This window comes from Microtus oregoni, unplaced genomic scaffold, assembly GCF_018167655.1.
Source record: "Microtus oregoni isolate MIOR12 unplaced genomic scaffold, Mior012 000030F_ref0000283, whole genome shotgun sequence".
Lineage (NCBI taxonomy): Eukaryota > Metazoa > Chordata > Mammalia > Rodentia > Cricetidae > Microtus > Microtus oregoni.
Window position 1 is genome coordinate 29,588,818 of NW_024543089.1, and position 15,883 is coordinate 29,604,700.

At 34.2% G+C, this 15,883-nt stretch overlaps 2 protein-coding genes across 2 annotated transcripts; both read right to left on the reverse strand.

The window, feature by feature from the left end:
- Positions 1–1,796: 1,796 nt before the first annotated feature.
- On the reverse strand, positions 1,797–2,720 carry LOC121465326 (olfactory receptor 2J3-like). Its single transcript, XM_041678542.1, has one exon. It carries the CDS (start codon positions 2,718–2,720, stop codon positions 1,797–1,799), a length of 924 nt encoding a protein of 307 aa, XP_041534476.1.
- A 10,097-nt stretch (positions 2,721–12,817) lies between these two features.
- On the reverse strand, positions 12,818–13,753 carry LOC121465415 (olfactory receptor 2J3-like). The gene has a single exon (XM_041678657.1). The coding sequence runs from the start codon at positions 13,751–13,753 to the stop codon at positions 12,818–12,820; it is 936 nt and encodes a 311-aa protein (XP_041534591.1).
- Between the last annotated feature and the right edge of the window lie 2,130 nt (positions 13,754–15,883).

Consider the following 15,883-nt stretch of genomic DNA (forward strand, 5'->3'; position numbering starts at 1 on the left):
GTGTGTGTGTGTGTGTGTGTGTATGTGTTAAAAGTAGTTATCCTTTAATGGAGCAACAATGCCCTGGTAAGACATTACAGATTAACAAATTAAAAAGCCTACTGTCAAGAATGAATTACCTCTATTGGAGGTGTAGGCAAGTAAGATCCCATAATTCCTAAACTATTACTACCTATAGACATTGCTCTTATTTAACTTCCAGATCTTGATGGTAAGACACTATTGCTGAAGACATCACATATTTAAGTCATAGAACGCGTATTGATCTGGAAGCTTCATCCCTACCTTACAGATTTTATTGTGCTGGAAGAAATAATCACAAATCTTGTCCAGCTATGGCTCCTGTGAGATAAAATAACTTCCTGCCTGGCAAGAAGTCTCCACTGGTGCAGTAGTGGCACAAGTATCATGAGAGTGAGCAATGGCTTTCTGATTGGATTTGCAGTCTGTTCCTCTCTTTCTCTTTTTTCCACTCTCCCTCTCTTTGTCTTCTCCCTCTCCCTCTGTTTCTCACTCATCTCATCCTCCCCAGTCTATCTCATGCTAGACAAGTTCTTTAATAAAGATGTATGTGGTTGACTTGAAAATAAAAGAAAGCAGACAGGCATCTCCAGACACATAACTGTTCTTTTAATCAGAACAACTGTAGTACCAGTCTCTCCATGGAGTGGCAACTGTGTGCATTTGGTGTGGTATGCTTCACATTCTTATAGGACTGAAAGGAGATGATGTCACTTCTGCTGCAGTTACAGAGTAGTAGATACTTCTGAGGTTAGCATTAACAATGGACCCCCAGAAACAGAAAAAAAATTTCATGCCCAAATTTTGTCATTGAAAGACAGTTTATACATAGACAACACACTCATAATTTTCCCTTTAATCTTCTTACTTAGCAAGTGAATAATTCATAACTATGAAAAGTAGCAAGCTATTCATGTTACTGGCTTGAAAAGTACAAATCAATTATATTTTTCTCTCTAAGATAACTTTGGTTACTGTTTTAGGTTACAAGACTATATGTTTAAGGAGACAATTGTACAAATGTGTCTGATATTCAATACCATATATGTTATATTTATGCAATATCCCAAAGGAAAAAAATCTATTCAGATAGAAAAGGTCTATATATTTTAAAAAGTGAAAATAGGAGAAAAACACACTTTAAAATTGAGGAAAATTATCTTTAGAAAACAACTTATTGACAATAGTACAATGATCAGCCTTCTATAATACTGCTACATGTTGCATCATAGAAAAATCATATGTAAGAGTAAATCTTCATGTACTTCAGATATGCTTGCTATAAATTCAAGAATTTATATTCATTCTTACAGTAGAATATCAAAAACACGGAGCAAAATTCCTTCTGACACTTGTTTATGAAGGGGAAAATGTATCACACATTTAATTATGCCTTAAATAAAAGGTAAAACATAAAAAATATTCTGCATAGAAACTAAACGGTTAAAAGATACACTACAAAGATTTTATATTATTAAAAACAGATCTTTCATCGACAAATACAGCAAGTCACATATAAGACTGATCAGATTTGTATTCATTAGAGTTATAATCTGAGGATAAAACTGATGCTTTTAAAATCTGACTTTTAACAATGCTATGTTCAAAAAAGTCGTTTTAGGCAGATAAAGTTTATTTATATCCACCATAATACTGTGTGAGTCTGTGAGAACTTATAAAAAAGTCTCACTGCTTGAGTAGAAAAGTGGTTGGACAATGAATGGGTGAACTGGGGAACCTTGGGGAAGAAATGTACCATCACACTGCCAATGTCACTACTGACTCATTAGCCTCCTTACTGCCCCTCTGACATCTTTGTTTCTTAGAGTATAGATGAGAGGGTTCAGGCTAGGTGTGACGACAGTATAGAAGAGGGCAATGAACTTGGCTTGATCTTGAGAATTTTTTGTTGGAGGCTGAAGATAAATGCACATGGCTGGAATGAAAAAAAGGCATACAACCATAAGATGGGCTCCACAGGTTCCAAATGCTTTCTGAAATCCCGTGTTTGAGTGCATCTTTAGGACAGCTTGAGCAATAGCACCGTAGGAAGTGAAAATAAGAATGAGCGGGATGAGAACAAAAAGAGAGCTTGCAACCAGTAGAGTCATCTCATTAGCTCTTGTGTCAACACAGGATAACTGGAGCAGTGCTGGGACTTCACAAAAGAAGTGATCTACTTGGTGATTTCCACACAGAGGTACCCAGAAAGTGAGGAGAGAATGAAGTGCTGAGTCCAAAAAGCCACATATCCAGGAGGTTGCTGCTAGCATGTGACAGAAATGAGGATTCATGAGGATAGAGTAACGCAAGGGTTTGCACACAGCTGCATAGCGGTCATAGGACATCACCACCAAAAGAACACACTCTGTGGTACCCAAAGCAAGGACAAAATAGAGTTGGAACATACAACCAGCATAAGATATCGTCTTCTGTGGGCCCCAGAGGTTGAATAGCAGCTGAGGGACAGAACTAGTAGTGTAGCAGATATCCAGGGCTGAGAGATTTGACAGGAAGAAGTACATGGGCGTATGGAGGTGTGAATCAAAGTGTGACAGGATGATAATGAAGAGATTTCCTGTCAGTGTTGCCAAGTAGAATATCAAGATCACCACAAAAAGAACTACTTCCAGGTGAGGCCACTTAGAAAAACCCAGAAGAATGAAGTACCCTTCAGAACTTGCATTGATTTTTTCCATACTAGTTTACATTCTCTTTTGTTTTATCTTCACTTCTAAGAAAACTTGATTGTTAAGAAAAATAATCACAGTTGTTGCCTAAAGAATATAAAGCATCATCAAACTCATATTCTATGAAAAAAAATTAAAATCAGTAAGGTAAAAGTATCCTATTTGCTAGAAGCATAACTATAAAGTATAAAATGAATGACTGTTAGATGACCTGAATGAATGCAAAAGTTGTTGATATATTTTCTGAGACATAGATTATTTACATTTTCTAAAATACAACTTTATAAATTACTTGTTAGTCACAAAGTAAACTTTGTAGTACAGAAACCTTGCTGATGTCTCCATAACTACACACTGTTAGCTCACTAGTGATGACACAAACCAGTACTTCATGGCTACTGATGCGATAATTTGAAACATGATGTCACTGAAGTGTCACTACTGCTCAGAAGACACAACCAAACTCTTGTAAGGAAGAAACATGAGAAAAATTCAAATGAACACAAAATAGATTCCCTATACTCTACAAAAATGTCAGTTACTATAGCAATTAAGACTAAGTAATTGGGTAAATAGATTTTAAAAGTTGGTGCCCAGATGATCACACACTTGGAAAAATAGCTCAAACTCCTTAGAGAATTGGAAAAGTTTGAATTTATACTGATAATTTTGCCACTATTAAATTGCTTAACATTTGAACTTTACAGAGTTTACATTAATAATTTTATTGTTCTTGGAAAGAAACATCAAGAAAAACAGTGTAAAGGAAATACTTGCATGTGCAATCAATGGCCCAATGGTCCATAAAAAGTGATGGGTGATTAATAGATGGATAGATGCTATATAGATAGATGTTAGTGAAATAGGTAGGTAGATAGGAAGATGATAGATAGATGATAGATAGATAGATGATAGATAGATAGATAGATAGATAGATAGATAGATAGATAGATAGATTTTGAGTTGATAGACAATAAATATGTGAAATAGCAAAACTTCCCCAGAAAAATGTACACTAAGGATCCATTTATATATTTGATAAATTACTGTTGCTTGTTCTTTATGTAACTATTATGTAAGTTTGAAAATTTCAACAATAAAATGTTGCCAAAAGAAAATATAAAATAATTTTATACCTTAAGTAGATATCTTTTTAGAAAACAAATCAAGTTCTCATTCATTCTAGGATAATAGATGAGCAATTGTTAACCTAACAGAGTGAGGGAAGATGATTTCCACTCAAAAATGGTATTTGATAACAAATAAATTATTTAAAATTTGTTTTTAGCATTTTCTAATAGTTTCTACTTACATGATAATATAACTACCCTGGAGAAATGAAGATATTATAAAAGTACACTAATGTCTCTTACTCTGACTATGACACCATTAAACAATAATCCCAAGAAATGGGAATTACCCTGGAAATGTCATGCTTTGGAAGGAAAAGGTGCAGCCCGAGAAACAACTTATATTCCAGATAGAGATTTCACATAGTTCAAACAGCTCGTCAAACCATCTTATAGGATGTGATTGAAGGCAGGATAATGATGAGTCAGTCAGTGGAGGATGGACTGCACCTTAAACTGGACTAATTAAATGTGCCTAACCTTCACTCTCTAAGAAAATTCTGGTCTTACTTTAGGATTCTGACCTGGAAGTCCTTCCTGGATCTCTTGGCCCCTTCCTGATATGATCACATTGAGTAAATCTCCATTATTTTTTTTTCTTTCCATTTTTAATTTGGTTTATTGAAAATGGATAGTGGGAATCTGACTTGAAGAACATTTTATGACTCCCAAGTCTGATGATAGCAAGTAAATTATTTAAATTTTGTTTTATTTGAAAAAAACCTTTCTACTTATGTGGTACTAGGAAACACAATTGCAATTTCAATAATCTTACACATATATGAAAGAAGAGGAAAAACAACACATTCAGAAGTATTAATACTTATGAATGAAGATATATTATACCTCAACTAAAAGTGCCTACAAAAAGAAATAGCTTTGATTTTTAATATACTTACTTACATGCTAGGTTTTTTATGTTAGAAACATAATATAAGCAGAAATTTTTTAAAAACCACAGATTATGGACATATTAATGTATAAGTATTAATTAAATGATAAAGTTAATAAAATTGGGAGTCTGGATGAAAGGGTGCTATAATGTGTGCTAGGGACATTATTTAAGAGATAAAAGTCTAAGTATTAAGCCCAAAGATGGGAGGAGAAAAACTATCTACCAAAATCATCATAAATGATTTAGCTAAAGCGAGTAATTAGTTTTAAGTAAAAGTAGCAAACTTTTTTATTCATGCACATGGGCTGCCTCCCCCTAAGGTGGAGTTGAAGAATTCAGTCTTGGATGTGAGAAAGTTTGGGGGTAGGTGGTTTCCAAATAGGGGATTTTATGGGTAAAATAGGCAGGATTATAGGAACTGAACATTATAAAAAGTTATTTCTAATGACCTCCTGAAATAAAGACTTGATTGCAAGGTGGTCATAACAACAGATAGTTATAACAAAGTAACCATAGCATCCCTCTTGAAAGGTATGGCTGCAAGATGACAATTAAGTTTTTGGAACAAAGACATGGTTGTCATTTCTTGAACTGGCAGTACAAATTTTTTGTAGTTAAAATTACAGGTAGAGCAAAGCCCATGCCTTGAGAAACAGAGGTTTAATCATAAACAGAATGAACCTAGTTTGGTTTTGTTATAAGATGGATGTTAAGCCTAAGTTGGTGGCAGACTGGTTCTTAATAAGAAAGCAGAGTCCAGTGAGTACTTCCAAGATTATGGACAGGCTTACAGGAAAGACAGAGGAAAGGACATATTTAGACTATTAGGGAGAAAATTACCCAAGCTACAGACTAAGCTGCTGTCACTAAAAATTCTTTTCTTTAGGGAAGTAAGTGTAAAATTGTGCACAGAAAAAAACAAAAACAAAAACAAAAAACCTTGAATAGTTGTTCCATGGTTAGGGATAAGGTTTTTATTGTAAGTAAGGAAGACAAAACAGCCAGAGGCATCTGGAAGAGTCCAGAGCAGAGAGAAAAAGAAGCAGACTAGACATGGGTGGAGTTAGAGAAGAAAACTTAGAAAAATGCTGAGCAGAGGGAACCTTGTGAACTGGAACAGACCGGGAGTTTAGAATAGAAGAAGAGGGGGGAAAGGCAAGGATGCTGGCTTGGGCTTTGAACTACCTAACAGGTACATGTGAATAGGAAAAAAAGAGTTCAGAGTCTAGCATGGGCATTAATATGTAAACTTAGATATATGCCGAGGGAACTGACCCTTCCTGGTGGGCAGAAATCTGTTTCACAGGTTCCTGAGGAATTTTGCATGTTAGCTTTTATACCTCAACCAAGAGTCCTTCTATAGTCCAGCTTGAGCTAAGTGAAGACTGTCATTTTGGGGTTCCCTTTGGAACTGACAATCAGTAATATTGTATTTATATCCCAAGCATAGGTTTGAATCACTATGCTTGATTACTCTCTCCTACAAAAATAGCCAGTTTTATAAATCATTAAATGGCTTTTTCAAGTTAATATGTTACACTAATGAGTCTTACATTTGTTTTTTTTTAAAAACATAAACCATAATTCATCAATACTAATGACCCTTTTTGAGCTGCAAATTTCTAATCTTTCTTTGGAAGATTAAATCTTCTATTTGTTACATAGCTATTGAGTGACCTAGGATTTAAATATATTTTTTTAAAGATTTATTTATTATGTATACAACATTACTTCCATGTATGCCTGCAGGCCAGAAGAGGGCACCAGATCTCATTATAGATGGCTGTGAGCCACCATGTGGTTCCTGGGAATTTAACTCAGGTCCTCTGGAAGAGCAGTCAGTGCCCTTAACCTCTGAGCCATCTCTCCAGTCCTAAATATCTTTTGTTTACTGAATTTTTTGTCTTCTCCAACAATCCCATCTCTGTTTTGTTTTATATGCTCTTGTGACTAATAAGAGATACTTCCTAATTAGCAGTGACAAAAGATTAATAAAATAATCTGTAGTTTTAACATTTTGGCTCTTAATGGTAAGTGCAACACATGTAGAAAAATACTGAAATAGAAATAAACTTCATCAGGAATATTTGGAGAAATCAGCTTGTCTTTAGCCTTCTCAGCTAACCCTAATCCTAATTTGCAGCAGTGTGACAGTGTCAGTAAACTAGAGGAAACGATCCTATTTCACTGAGTGATGGGTCCAGGGAAACAAGTTCATACAATATTTAGAAAGAACTTCCTTTAAAACTATAGCTGAATTCAAAAGAATTCATATAACAGAAAATTTTAAAATAATTCAAATTGAAGTGATTACTGCCATTTGATTAAAGATGGAAGTTTTCTAAAATAGTTTTAAACTTTTTTTCTTAGATTGGGAACACTTCATGGCAAGTTTGGGTGCAATTGCTGTAATTACTTCCCTTGATATACTTAATTTTCTTCTTGTCTTTGAAGAAAAGTTCTCAAAAAGAAACCTTGCCTCCAAAGACTAATTGACTGACTGGAATGGGAGTTGTGCAGGAACAGTTGGAATGTTACCGGTTTGGAGGCTAGTTACCTTATCTTGGGCTAGTCTTACTCCTCCAGAACAGTCACTTCTTGCTCATCTCTCTTTCTGAACTAACATCTTATGAATAGTAGTTAGAAATCTTTGAAATCTATTAACTTAGCTAAACCCTGTCTTTCACCAACCCAAAAGCTAAGAAAGCTATCAGATAGCATCTTCGGCCCACAGAAGTATCTCCCATCCTGTTATAACCCACATCTCTGGTGTATCCCCCAATGTATTTAATCTTGCCTTGATTTAAAAGCTTTTTTTCTGTACAATTATAAAAGTTCATGAAACTGCTTCCACATTGAAACATGGATTTTGAGGTAACCTAAATCTCTATTGCCAGACCATGACCATTCAAAATGGATCCATAGTAAATTATCTCTTAACTCCCTTAAGACAACAGTGGTGACTTTTATGTCAACAGCCCCAATGACTGAGTACCTTAACTAAAATGAACAAACCGGCAGCTGTGTGAGTTATCACTATCAATTTGATGAATTCCTATAAGGAAAAGTTAGCAACATATCTAAGAAAAGAGACAAACACCAGATGAAAATAAGTAAAGTATAAACTTCTGACTTAATTTCTTCATATTGGATGGGTAGGAAATAAAGTTACTTTCTGTTCCATGGATAAGTTTTTCCTTCTAAGTTGAAAGTCTGTGTTGAAGAAGGAGAAAAAAAAAGTGACTGTTCCCCATCACCAATACTGACTAGAATTTTCCTATTCTGAGTTTTTACATAGAACATTATCTAGTGCTCAAGTAATGCCTGAAACCTGTTTACTCACATCTTTTTTGTTTTGTTTTGGTTTTGTATTTTGGATTTTTTTTTTGAGACAGGGTTTCTCTGTAACTTTGGAGCCTATCCTGAAACTAGCTCTTATAGACCAGGTTGGCCTCAAACTCACAGAGATCCACCTGCCTCTGACTCCCGAGTTCTTGGATTAAAGGTGTGCACCACCACTGCCCAGATACTCACATCTTGAGTCTGTTCATATGCCCATAGTTGTCTTACCTTTCACTCTCTCACCTATGTGACTGACCTGCTGGTTGTTATTGGTGTCCTTCAGAGATCTAGCAGTGCCTAAACCTGGATTCTGCTACAGAAGAGAGAGCCCATCGGGCAGTAAAGTACTTTTTGTAGGCAGAAGGTGAAACTCTGAGAGGTCTTATTTGAGACCAAATGGAGATTTTAGAAAAACAGAAGAATTGATTTCCTTAACTGTAGCATTGGGAGTGTAAATCCCAAAGAGTCAATTAATGCTCTGCAGGGACTTGTGAGGTTACACTATTTTCCATGAATGTCCTCCCCTTGATACTGCACTATTGTTCAACCAAGGTGACATTAAAACTCTGACCCAACCACCACTCTGGTTTACAAGACAGGATAGATTTCAATGAGATTTCTAATATCATCCCTGAGTTCTTGAAAACATTAAGAGATAAATTTTACATATTCATGTTATTTGACATGAAATAACATGAAATGTGGATCCAAATATAATTTAAATATTTGACATTAAAATTGCATGAACTAAAACTCAGACCAGAAATGTAGACAGAAGTTTTGGTCCTGCCTGGTCCTGCAGCCATTCAGTCCCAAAGAAGCACACAGAGGCTTATATTAATTATAATCTGTCTAGCCTATTAGCTCAGGCTTATTATTAACTATCTGTTACAATTTAAATTAAACCACAATTCTTGTCTGTGTTAGCCACATGGCTTGATATTTTTTCTTAGTAAGGCATTCTCATCTTGCTTCCTCTGCATCTGACTGGTGACTGAATCTCTGCCTTTCCTCTTTCCAGAATTCTCCTAGTCTGGTTGCCCCATCTATTCTTCCTGCCTCTATACTGACCAATCAGCATTTTATTAAACCAATATGAGTGACAAATCTTTATAGTGTATAAGAACATTATTCCAGAGCACCAAAACTTAAACCTCAATGTTAAACTAGTTCATTATAATAATGGATTTTATCATTATTTGTTGTCAAATTGAAATTTCAAGAATTCAAAATAATTATTAGTGATAGACAAACACAATAAAAAAAGAAGTCAAGTGTACTTTTTTGGCCTTTCCTTGTGATCTAAGTAAATAATTGTAAGGAAAAATTCCTGTTATTCTAAACAAAACACAATAACACAAATTCACACAGAATTTGTGGTTCTCTCGGTTATTAAGACCATGGAGTATTGTTATTATTGACATAAGACTACAGCTCTACTCTTAAAGAAGATAAGATATAGCTTATCCTGGAGACATTTTAAATGACCATGGTCTGAGAACACAAATATAGATTAGCCCAAATTCTGCATTTCAACATGAAAGCAGTTTCCATGAAGTTTTACAATTTTACAGAAAAAGAAAACTTTTAAATCAAGGCAAATTTAAATCATATTGATGGGTACACTAGAGATTCAGTTACAGCAAGCTAGGGGAAGCTTTTCTATGGGCTCAAGATGGCCCTAATGACATTCTCATTTTTTGGATAGTGAAAGCTAGTAGTCTGCTAAATTAATAGGTTCCAGAGGTCATTATCTATTAGTCACAGGATGCCCCCATTTGTCAATGTGAAAAAAGACACAGTCCTCATCTTACAGACAATAATTATTCTGAAACCATTTGTAATAAAAAGAAAACAACATAAGATTTTTAGAAATAAAGAAATCCTACAAGTAACAGTTTTATACTAAGAATATTTGGAAGAAATCATATGAATTTAGTATTATCCATTATATAAATGAGACAAAAATTTGTTGAAGTATATATATATATATTTATAATATGTTTTAAAAGTAAACCCTTAACAAAATCTGTTTATAACATTCAATTTTATAGCTCAATGAAATCTTAAGATCTAATAAATACAGTTTTATATAAACAATGAGCATTGTAAGGTTTAAGAAATAGCTAATATACCCAAAGATAATATTTTAATAAGTGTTAAGATCTTTAAAGTCCTGAAATTAATAAAATAAAATTCACTCATCAGAATTAATAAAATAAAATTCACACATCTGTTTTCTTGAAATTAGTGACTTTCACTGTAATCTCCTCTGAAACATATTTCATGATAGCTGCCTAGTTATCCATTGACATTAGAACCCACTCCCCCTCTTAGGGTCTCCATTGACTGGCCCATGGGTCAGGATAAGATTATAAAAATTCCATTGTTGAGACCTAATGCTTGGTGCCCCCACTATAAAAAGTGGGTTTAGAAACCAGTCTTTTGTCACAGCCTAACAAACACCAACTCTTGCTGTGGTCTCAGCTAGCTGATAAGCTTCTAAGCCCCAGGGTGTTTTGTTTTGTCTTTCTTTTTTTTCTCTTTTCTTTTTGCTTCTGGTTTTCCTGTGATCTGGTTTGTCGAATAAAAACAAACAAACAAACAAAAAAACAAAAAAACAAAAAACAAAAAAGCAGGGCGGTGGTGGCGCATGCCTTTAATCCCAGCACTCGGGAGGCAGAGGCAGGTGGATCTCTGTGAGTTCAAGACCAGCCTGGTCTACAAGAGCTAGTTCCAGGAGAGGCTCCAAAACCACAGAGAAACCCTGTCTCAAAAAACCAAAAAAAAAAAAATTTGCTTCTTCTGGTTTATTAGACTTTGGTGCTCTGTTCCCATCTTTGCATGACCCCCCTGAACCCAACAATTAGGGTTTCTATTGATGTAGTGAGACAGCATGACCACAATAACACTTATATTTAATTTCAGGGGTTTAGTCAATTATTGTCATGGTGTGAGAAGCAGATAGTATGCAAGTAGGCATGGTGCTGGAGAAGGAGCTAAGAGTTCTACATCTTAATCTTCAGGATGCAGAAAGAGACTGAACCACACTGGGCATAACTTGAGTATATGAGACCTCAAAGTCTGCCCTTGCAGTGATGTACTTCTTCAAACAAGGCCATACCTACTCCAACAAGGCCATACCTCCTAATTTTCTACTTCTTATCATCTGTGATGCTCATTTTATTCAACCACAACACATGGGAATATATCTGGGACCAGAGCAAGTTGGCCATCCATACTATTCAGCATTAGTGATATTTGGATGCAGTGACTCTGCTTCAATAAATAAACATAAAAAGCAATCAAGGAAGACACCTGAAACCAACCTTGTGTCTCTACATTCATATGCACACACATGATTATACACACAAGTGAACACAAATACAGACATGCATGCATATTACACACATGCAAATTCAAATAAATTTATTCAGACTAAAACATAACTGAGCTATTTAGTCACCAACATTGCAGGATATAAGTCAGTTTACAAAAGTCAGATGTAGTCTACAGTACTGACAGTGACATTCAAAACTATGCAACTCTCAGAGGTCAGCTTAGGAAAATATATAGAGACAACATTTGCAATGAAGAAAAAAATATGTTTATGCATCAGAATAGTAAAGTTATTTGAGTTATCAGTTCTTTCCAAATGGTTTCATAAATTTAACCTAATATACATGAAAACTTTAGGAGCCTAATTTTAAAAGTATATATTTGATTTCCTTAAAACTGAAATTGTCCTCTTTTGAAAATATTTTTTAAAGAACAAAAATCTTGAGACTGGAGGAAAAATTTTGTAGGACATCTATTTGATCAATGAAATATGTGTGTGTGTGTGTGTGTGTGTGTGTGTGTCTGTGTGAGTTATAACACAATATAATACATATAGTATACTACAATATAACATATTATATGACCCTAACAGATACATAAAAAAATAAAATGCCCATTGTTTAGTGCAGTTTTAAGTAAATTGTTCCCTAATAATGCTACTCATTTTAATATTTTTCTTTAAAACCTAATGCCTCATACTAAAGAGCTATATAATACAATGATATCTTTAAAAAGAAGATATTTATAAAGAGTTAAACATAATTTACCCTGATTTAATTCATTAAACATAATTTGACTGTCATTAAGATCATTAAATAAAATTAAGTGATTTATTTCTTTTACTTTATAGTAATTACTAACATCCTCTTCCACTCAATTTAACAAGGACATTTATATTCAAGGTTTATTGCCAAATTTCCTTTAATTATTTTAGAAGTGATCTTAATTTGTTATCATGTAACCCATGACAAACAAAATTTTATACAGGTATTTCCTCTTTTATCTTAGATTGCAATTTTATCCATAAGAAAGTTCTATTTGATCAAAAGGAACATCCATCTAAAGTACTGAGAATCTAAAAGAAAATAAGACATATTAAGATTCAAAAGTAATGTCAGTAGGGAATATGTTCTTGAGTTAAACAGACAAAAGAACAAGTGAGCTATTTGGAACATATTTCTGTTTGTATTGTTCAAAGTAGAAAGTCATAAATTTACTGTCTGAGTTCCTGACATAATTTAATATTTTGAAAAAAAAAGGTGTTCTTACTCAAATAAATTAAAATCTGTATTTTATGTTCTATGATTCAGTGACCTGAAGAGATTGGAAAAGAGCAAAGTGTCCTTTGTAAAGAAAGGATCAGACCTTCTTTTCAATGACTGCACAGTGGGAGGCCTCTCTCATTGTTCCCTTTCACACCCAGTCAGCCTCCTTACTGCTCCTCTAATATCTTTGTTTCTTAGAGTATAGATGAGAGGGTTCAGGCTAGGTGTGACAACAGTATAAAAGAGGGAAATGAACTTGGCTTGATCTTGAGAATTTTCTGTTGGAGGCTGAAGATAAATGCACATGATTGGAATGAAAAAGAGAGACACAACAGTAAGATGGGCTCCACAGGTCCCAAAAACTTTCTGAAGTCGAGCAGTGGACTGCATTCTTAGAACAGTGCATATGATGGCACCATAGGAGCTCAGGATGAGAATAAGTGGTATAACAACAAAAATGGCACTCATGACCATGAGGGTCAGCTCATTTGCATGGATATCAACACAGGATAACCTCAACAGTGCTGGGACTTCACAGAAGAAGTGGTCCACTTTGCGATGTCCACACAGAGGTACCCAAAAGGTAAAGGAGGAATGAAGTACTGAGGTGGTAAAGCCACTTACCCAGGATGCTGCAGCCAGCAGGTGACAGAAATGAGGATTCATGAGGACAGAATAATGCAAGGGTTTGCACACAGCTGCATAGCGGTCAAAGGACATCACCACCAAAAGAACACACTCTGTGGTACCCAGTGCGAGGGCAAAATAGAGTTGTAGCATGCACCCAACATAAGATATTGTCTTCTCTGGACCCCAGAGGTTGGACAGCAGCTGAGGAACAGAACTCGTGGTATAGCAGAGATCCAGAGCAGAGAGATTTGAGAGGAAGAAGTACATAGGGGTGTGCAGGTGGGAATCTAGGTATGACAGGATGATGATGAAGAGATTGCCTGTCAGTGTCATCAAGTAGAATATCAAGATCACCACAAAGAGAACAACTTCCAGATGAGGCCATTTAGAGAAACCCAGAAGAATAAATCCTTCCCAACTTTCATTGAAATTTTCCACCATTGCTTATTTTCTTTTGTTTATCTTCAGTTCTAGGAAAATTTGAACATGAAGAGAGTTACAGTAAATGATTGCTAAAACAAATCATTGGCAAGCATATATATTCATACATACAGATATATGTATATATTCATATTCCCAGAACTATTTCTCATATATTCATATACACATTGACTTTCATATATATGAAATATATAACACTAATGTTATTTATTGGTAATCAAAATATTAATTAATATATGATATTCATCAAAGCAGTGTGAATATATATGAAAAGTCATTGAGTGGTGAAGGCAAAAGGTTCCCAACTACAAACTATTAATAAATAAAATGACATTACTGACATGAAAGTTTGCAAAGCTAGTTAGAAAATTTTCAAAGGGCAATACAATTACATAGAGGAATCATCCTTTTACAAATTACTTATTAATTACAGATTAAAAATTGGGAAATTAATTTGATACAGAGATCTGCTGGGTTCCTCCATACTCATATGATTCAAGAGACTGTCACCAGTGTTTTGAGAAACAAATACTATATAGCTGGAGTTGAGATATTTTGAATAGGACATCATGTCACTGAAATGGCATTCCTGCCCAGAAGATGCAATTAAATTCTCACAATGAAAACATAAAAAACAAGCAATCATGGATGACATGATGATGATGAGGTTGATGCATGACAGATGATAGACAAATAGATAGATGATAGATAATAAATGGTGGTAAAATATAGATGCTTGATAGCTCTTGAGTGGACAGATAGACACATGGTAGAAAGTTAATAGAGGAAGTAGAGCTTTTTATTTAAAAATTCATGTTAAGGTACAGTACAGATAAAGGTAAATGATTATTTTCAGCATTTGTATAACTGTTCTACAAATTTGGAGTTGTTTTTCAATAAGATGCTACCAAAAGGGAGTACAAAATAATTTTATAGTCTATCTTAATATTTATATTATTATAGAAAAATAACTTAAGTGAGTATAAACAATTCATTCGTTTTAGAGTAAGAACTGAGTAAATAATAATTGAATAAATGCCTAGCTTGGAGATAGATGATAATTTACACAAGACTAATTATTATTATTAATAAGTAAATGAATTCAAATTTGTTTTTAGTATTCCTCAGCAATTTCCATTTATGTGATGATAGAAAACATAACAATTGCTTTCTCAGTAACTGTACAGATAAGAATTATAGAAGGAACATATTGCATTTAGCAATAATTTCTAATTGTTTATGTAAAGTAGCCCTAGTAAGATGTAGCATACATATAAGCTTATTTAGTAATCTGTTTATTTGCACTAAAATTTTTTTACAGACAAGAAATAAATTTATATAGAAATATGAACAAAGAGGCACATAAATACATCAATTCATGACTATAAATTAAATGACAAAACTGGAACACTGCAGAAAAGTGTATCCAAATAATTCCTAGGGAGCACAGAAAAATTGGAACATTAAATTTAGACCTGATAATAAACTGTGGTTTAATGTTACAATTCTTAAGAATATTTATAATATAAACAATAACCTCCTACAATTCAGTAACCCTTTAGGACAATCACTCAGCACTCCATGGTAGGAATTTTCTTAAAAGTCATAGATATATCCAAAATAATATATGTAATATACTGAGCCAAAGAGATCTCCTTAGGGAGAGCTCACTGACATTCGAAGACTGTTCAGAAGTTTTTAAGAGGTCTTTGTGAATTTCTTTAGAATAAAGCATTATTCATCATGAGATAGCAGTTACTTGCAGTTAGACAGGTATAATCTTTCTTCCTTATGCAACTGCCTCTGTGACTCTGTAAAGTAACTACCCAAGTGAAAGTTGTGAGATCTCTATATTGCATGGATCATCGTTAGCACTTCTGTCAAGAAATAATCCGTAGAAACTATGGATAAAGGACAAAACTTATTACTCACACAAAGGAAATGTAAGAACTGTGGTTTCGTTTTCTTATTATAAGTGTGTAAAATAGAGGTTTTTTTTTAATCCAAAATTGCTTTTTTCACCTGAGGATAAATTCTCTTCTGTTCTTGGAAATCGGGATGGTAGAAGAAACAGTGATGGCTGTTCTTCACCCTCAGCACTAGCCAGCATCTTTTTACACTAAACCCATG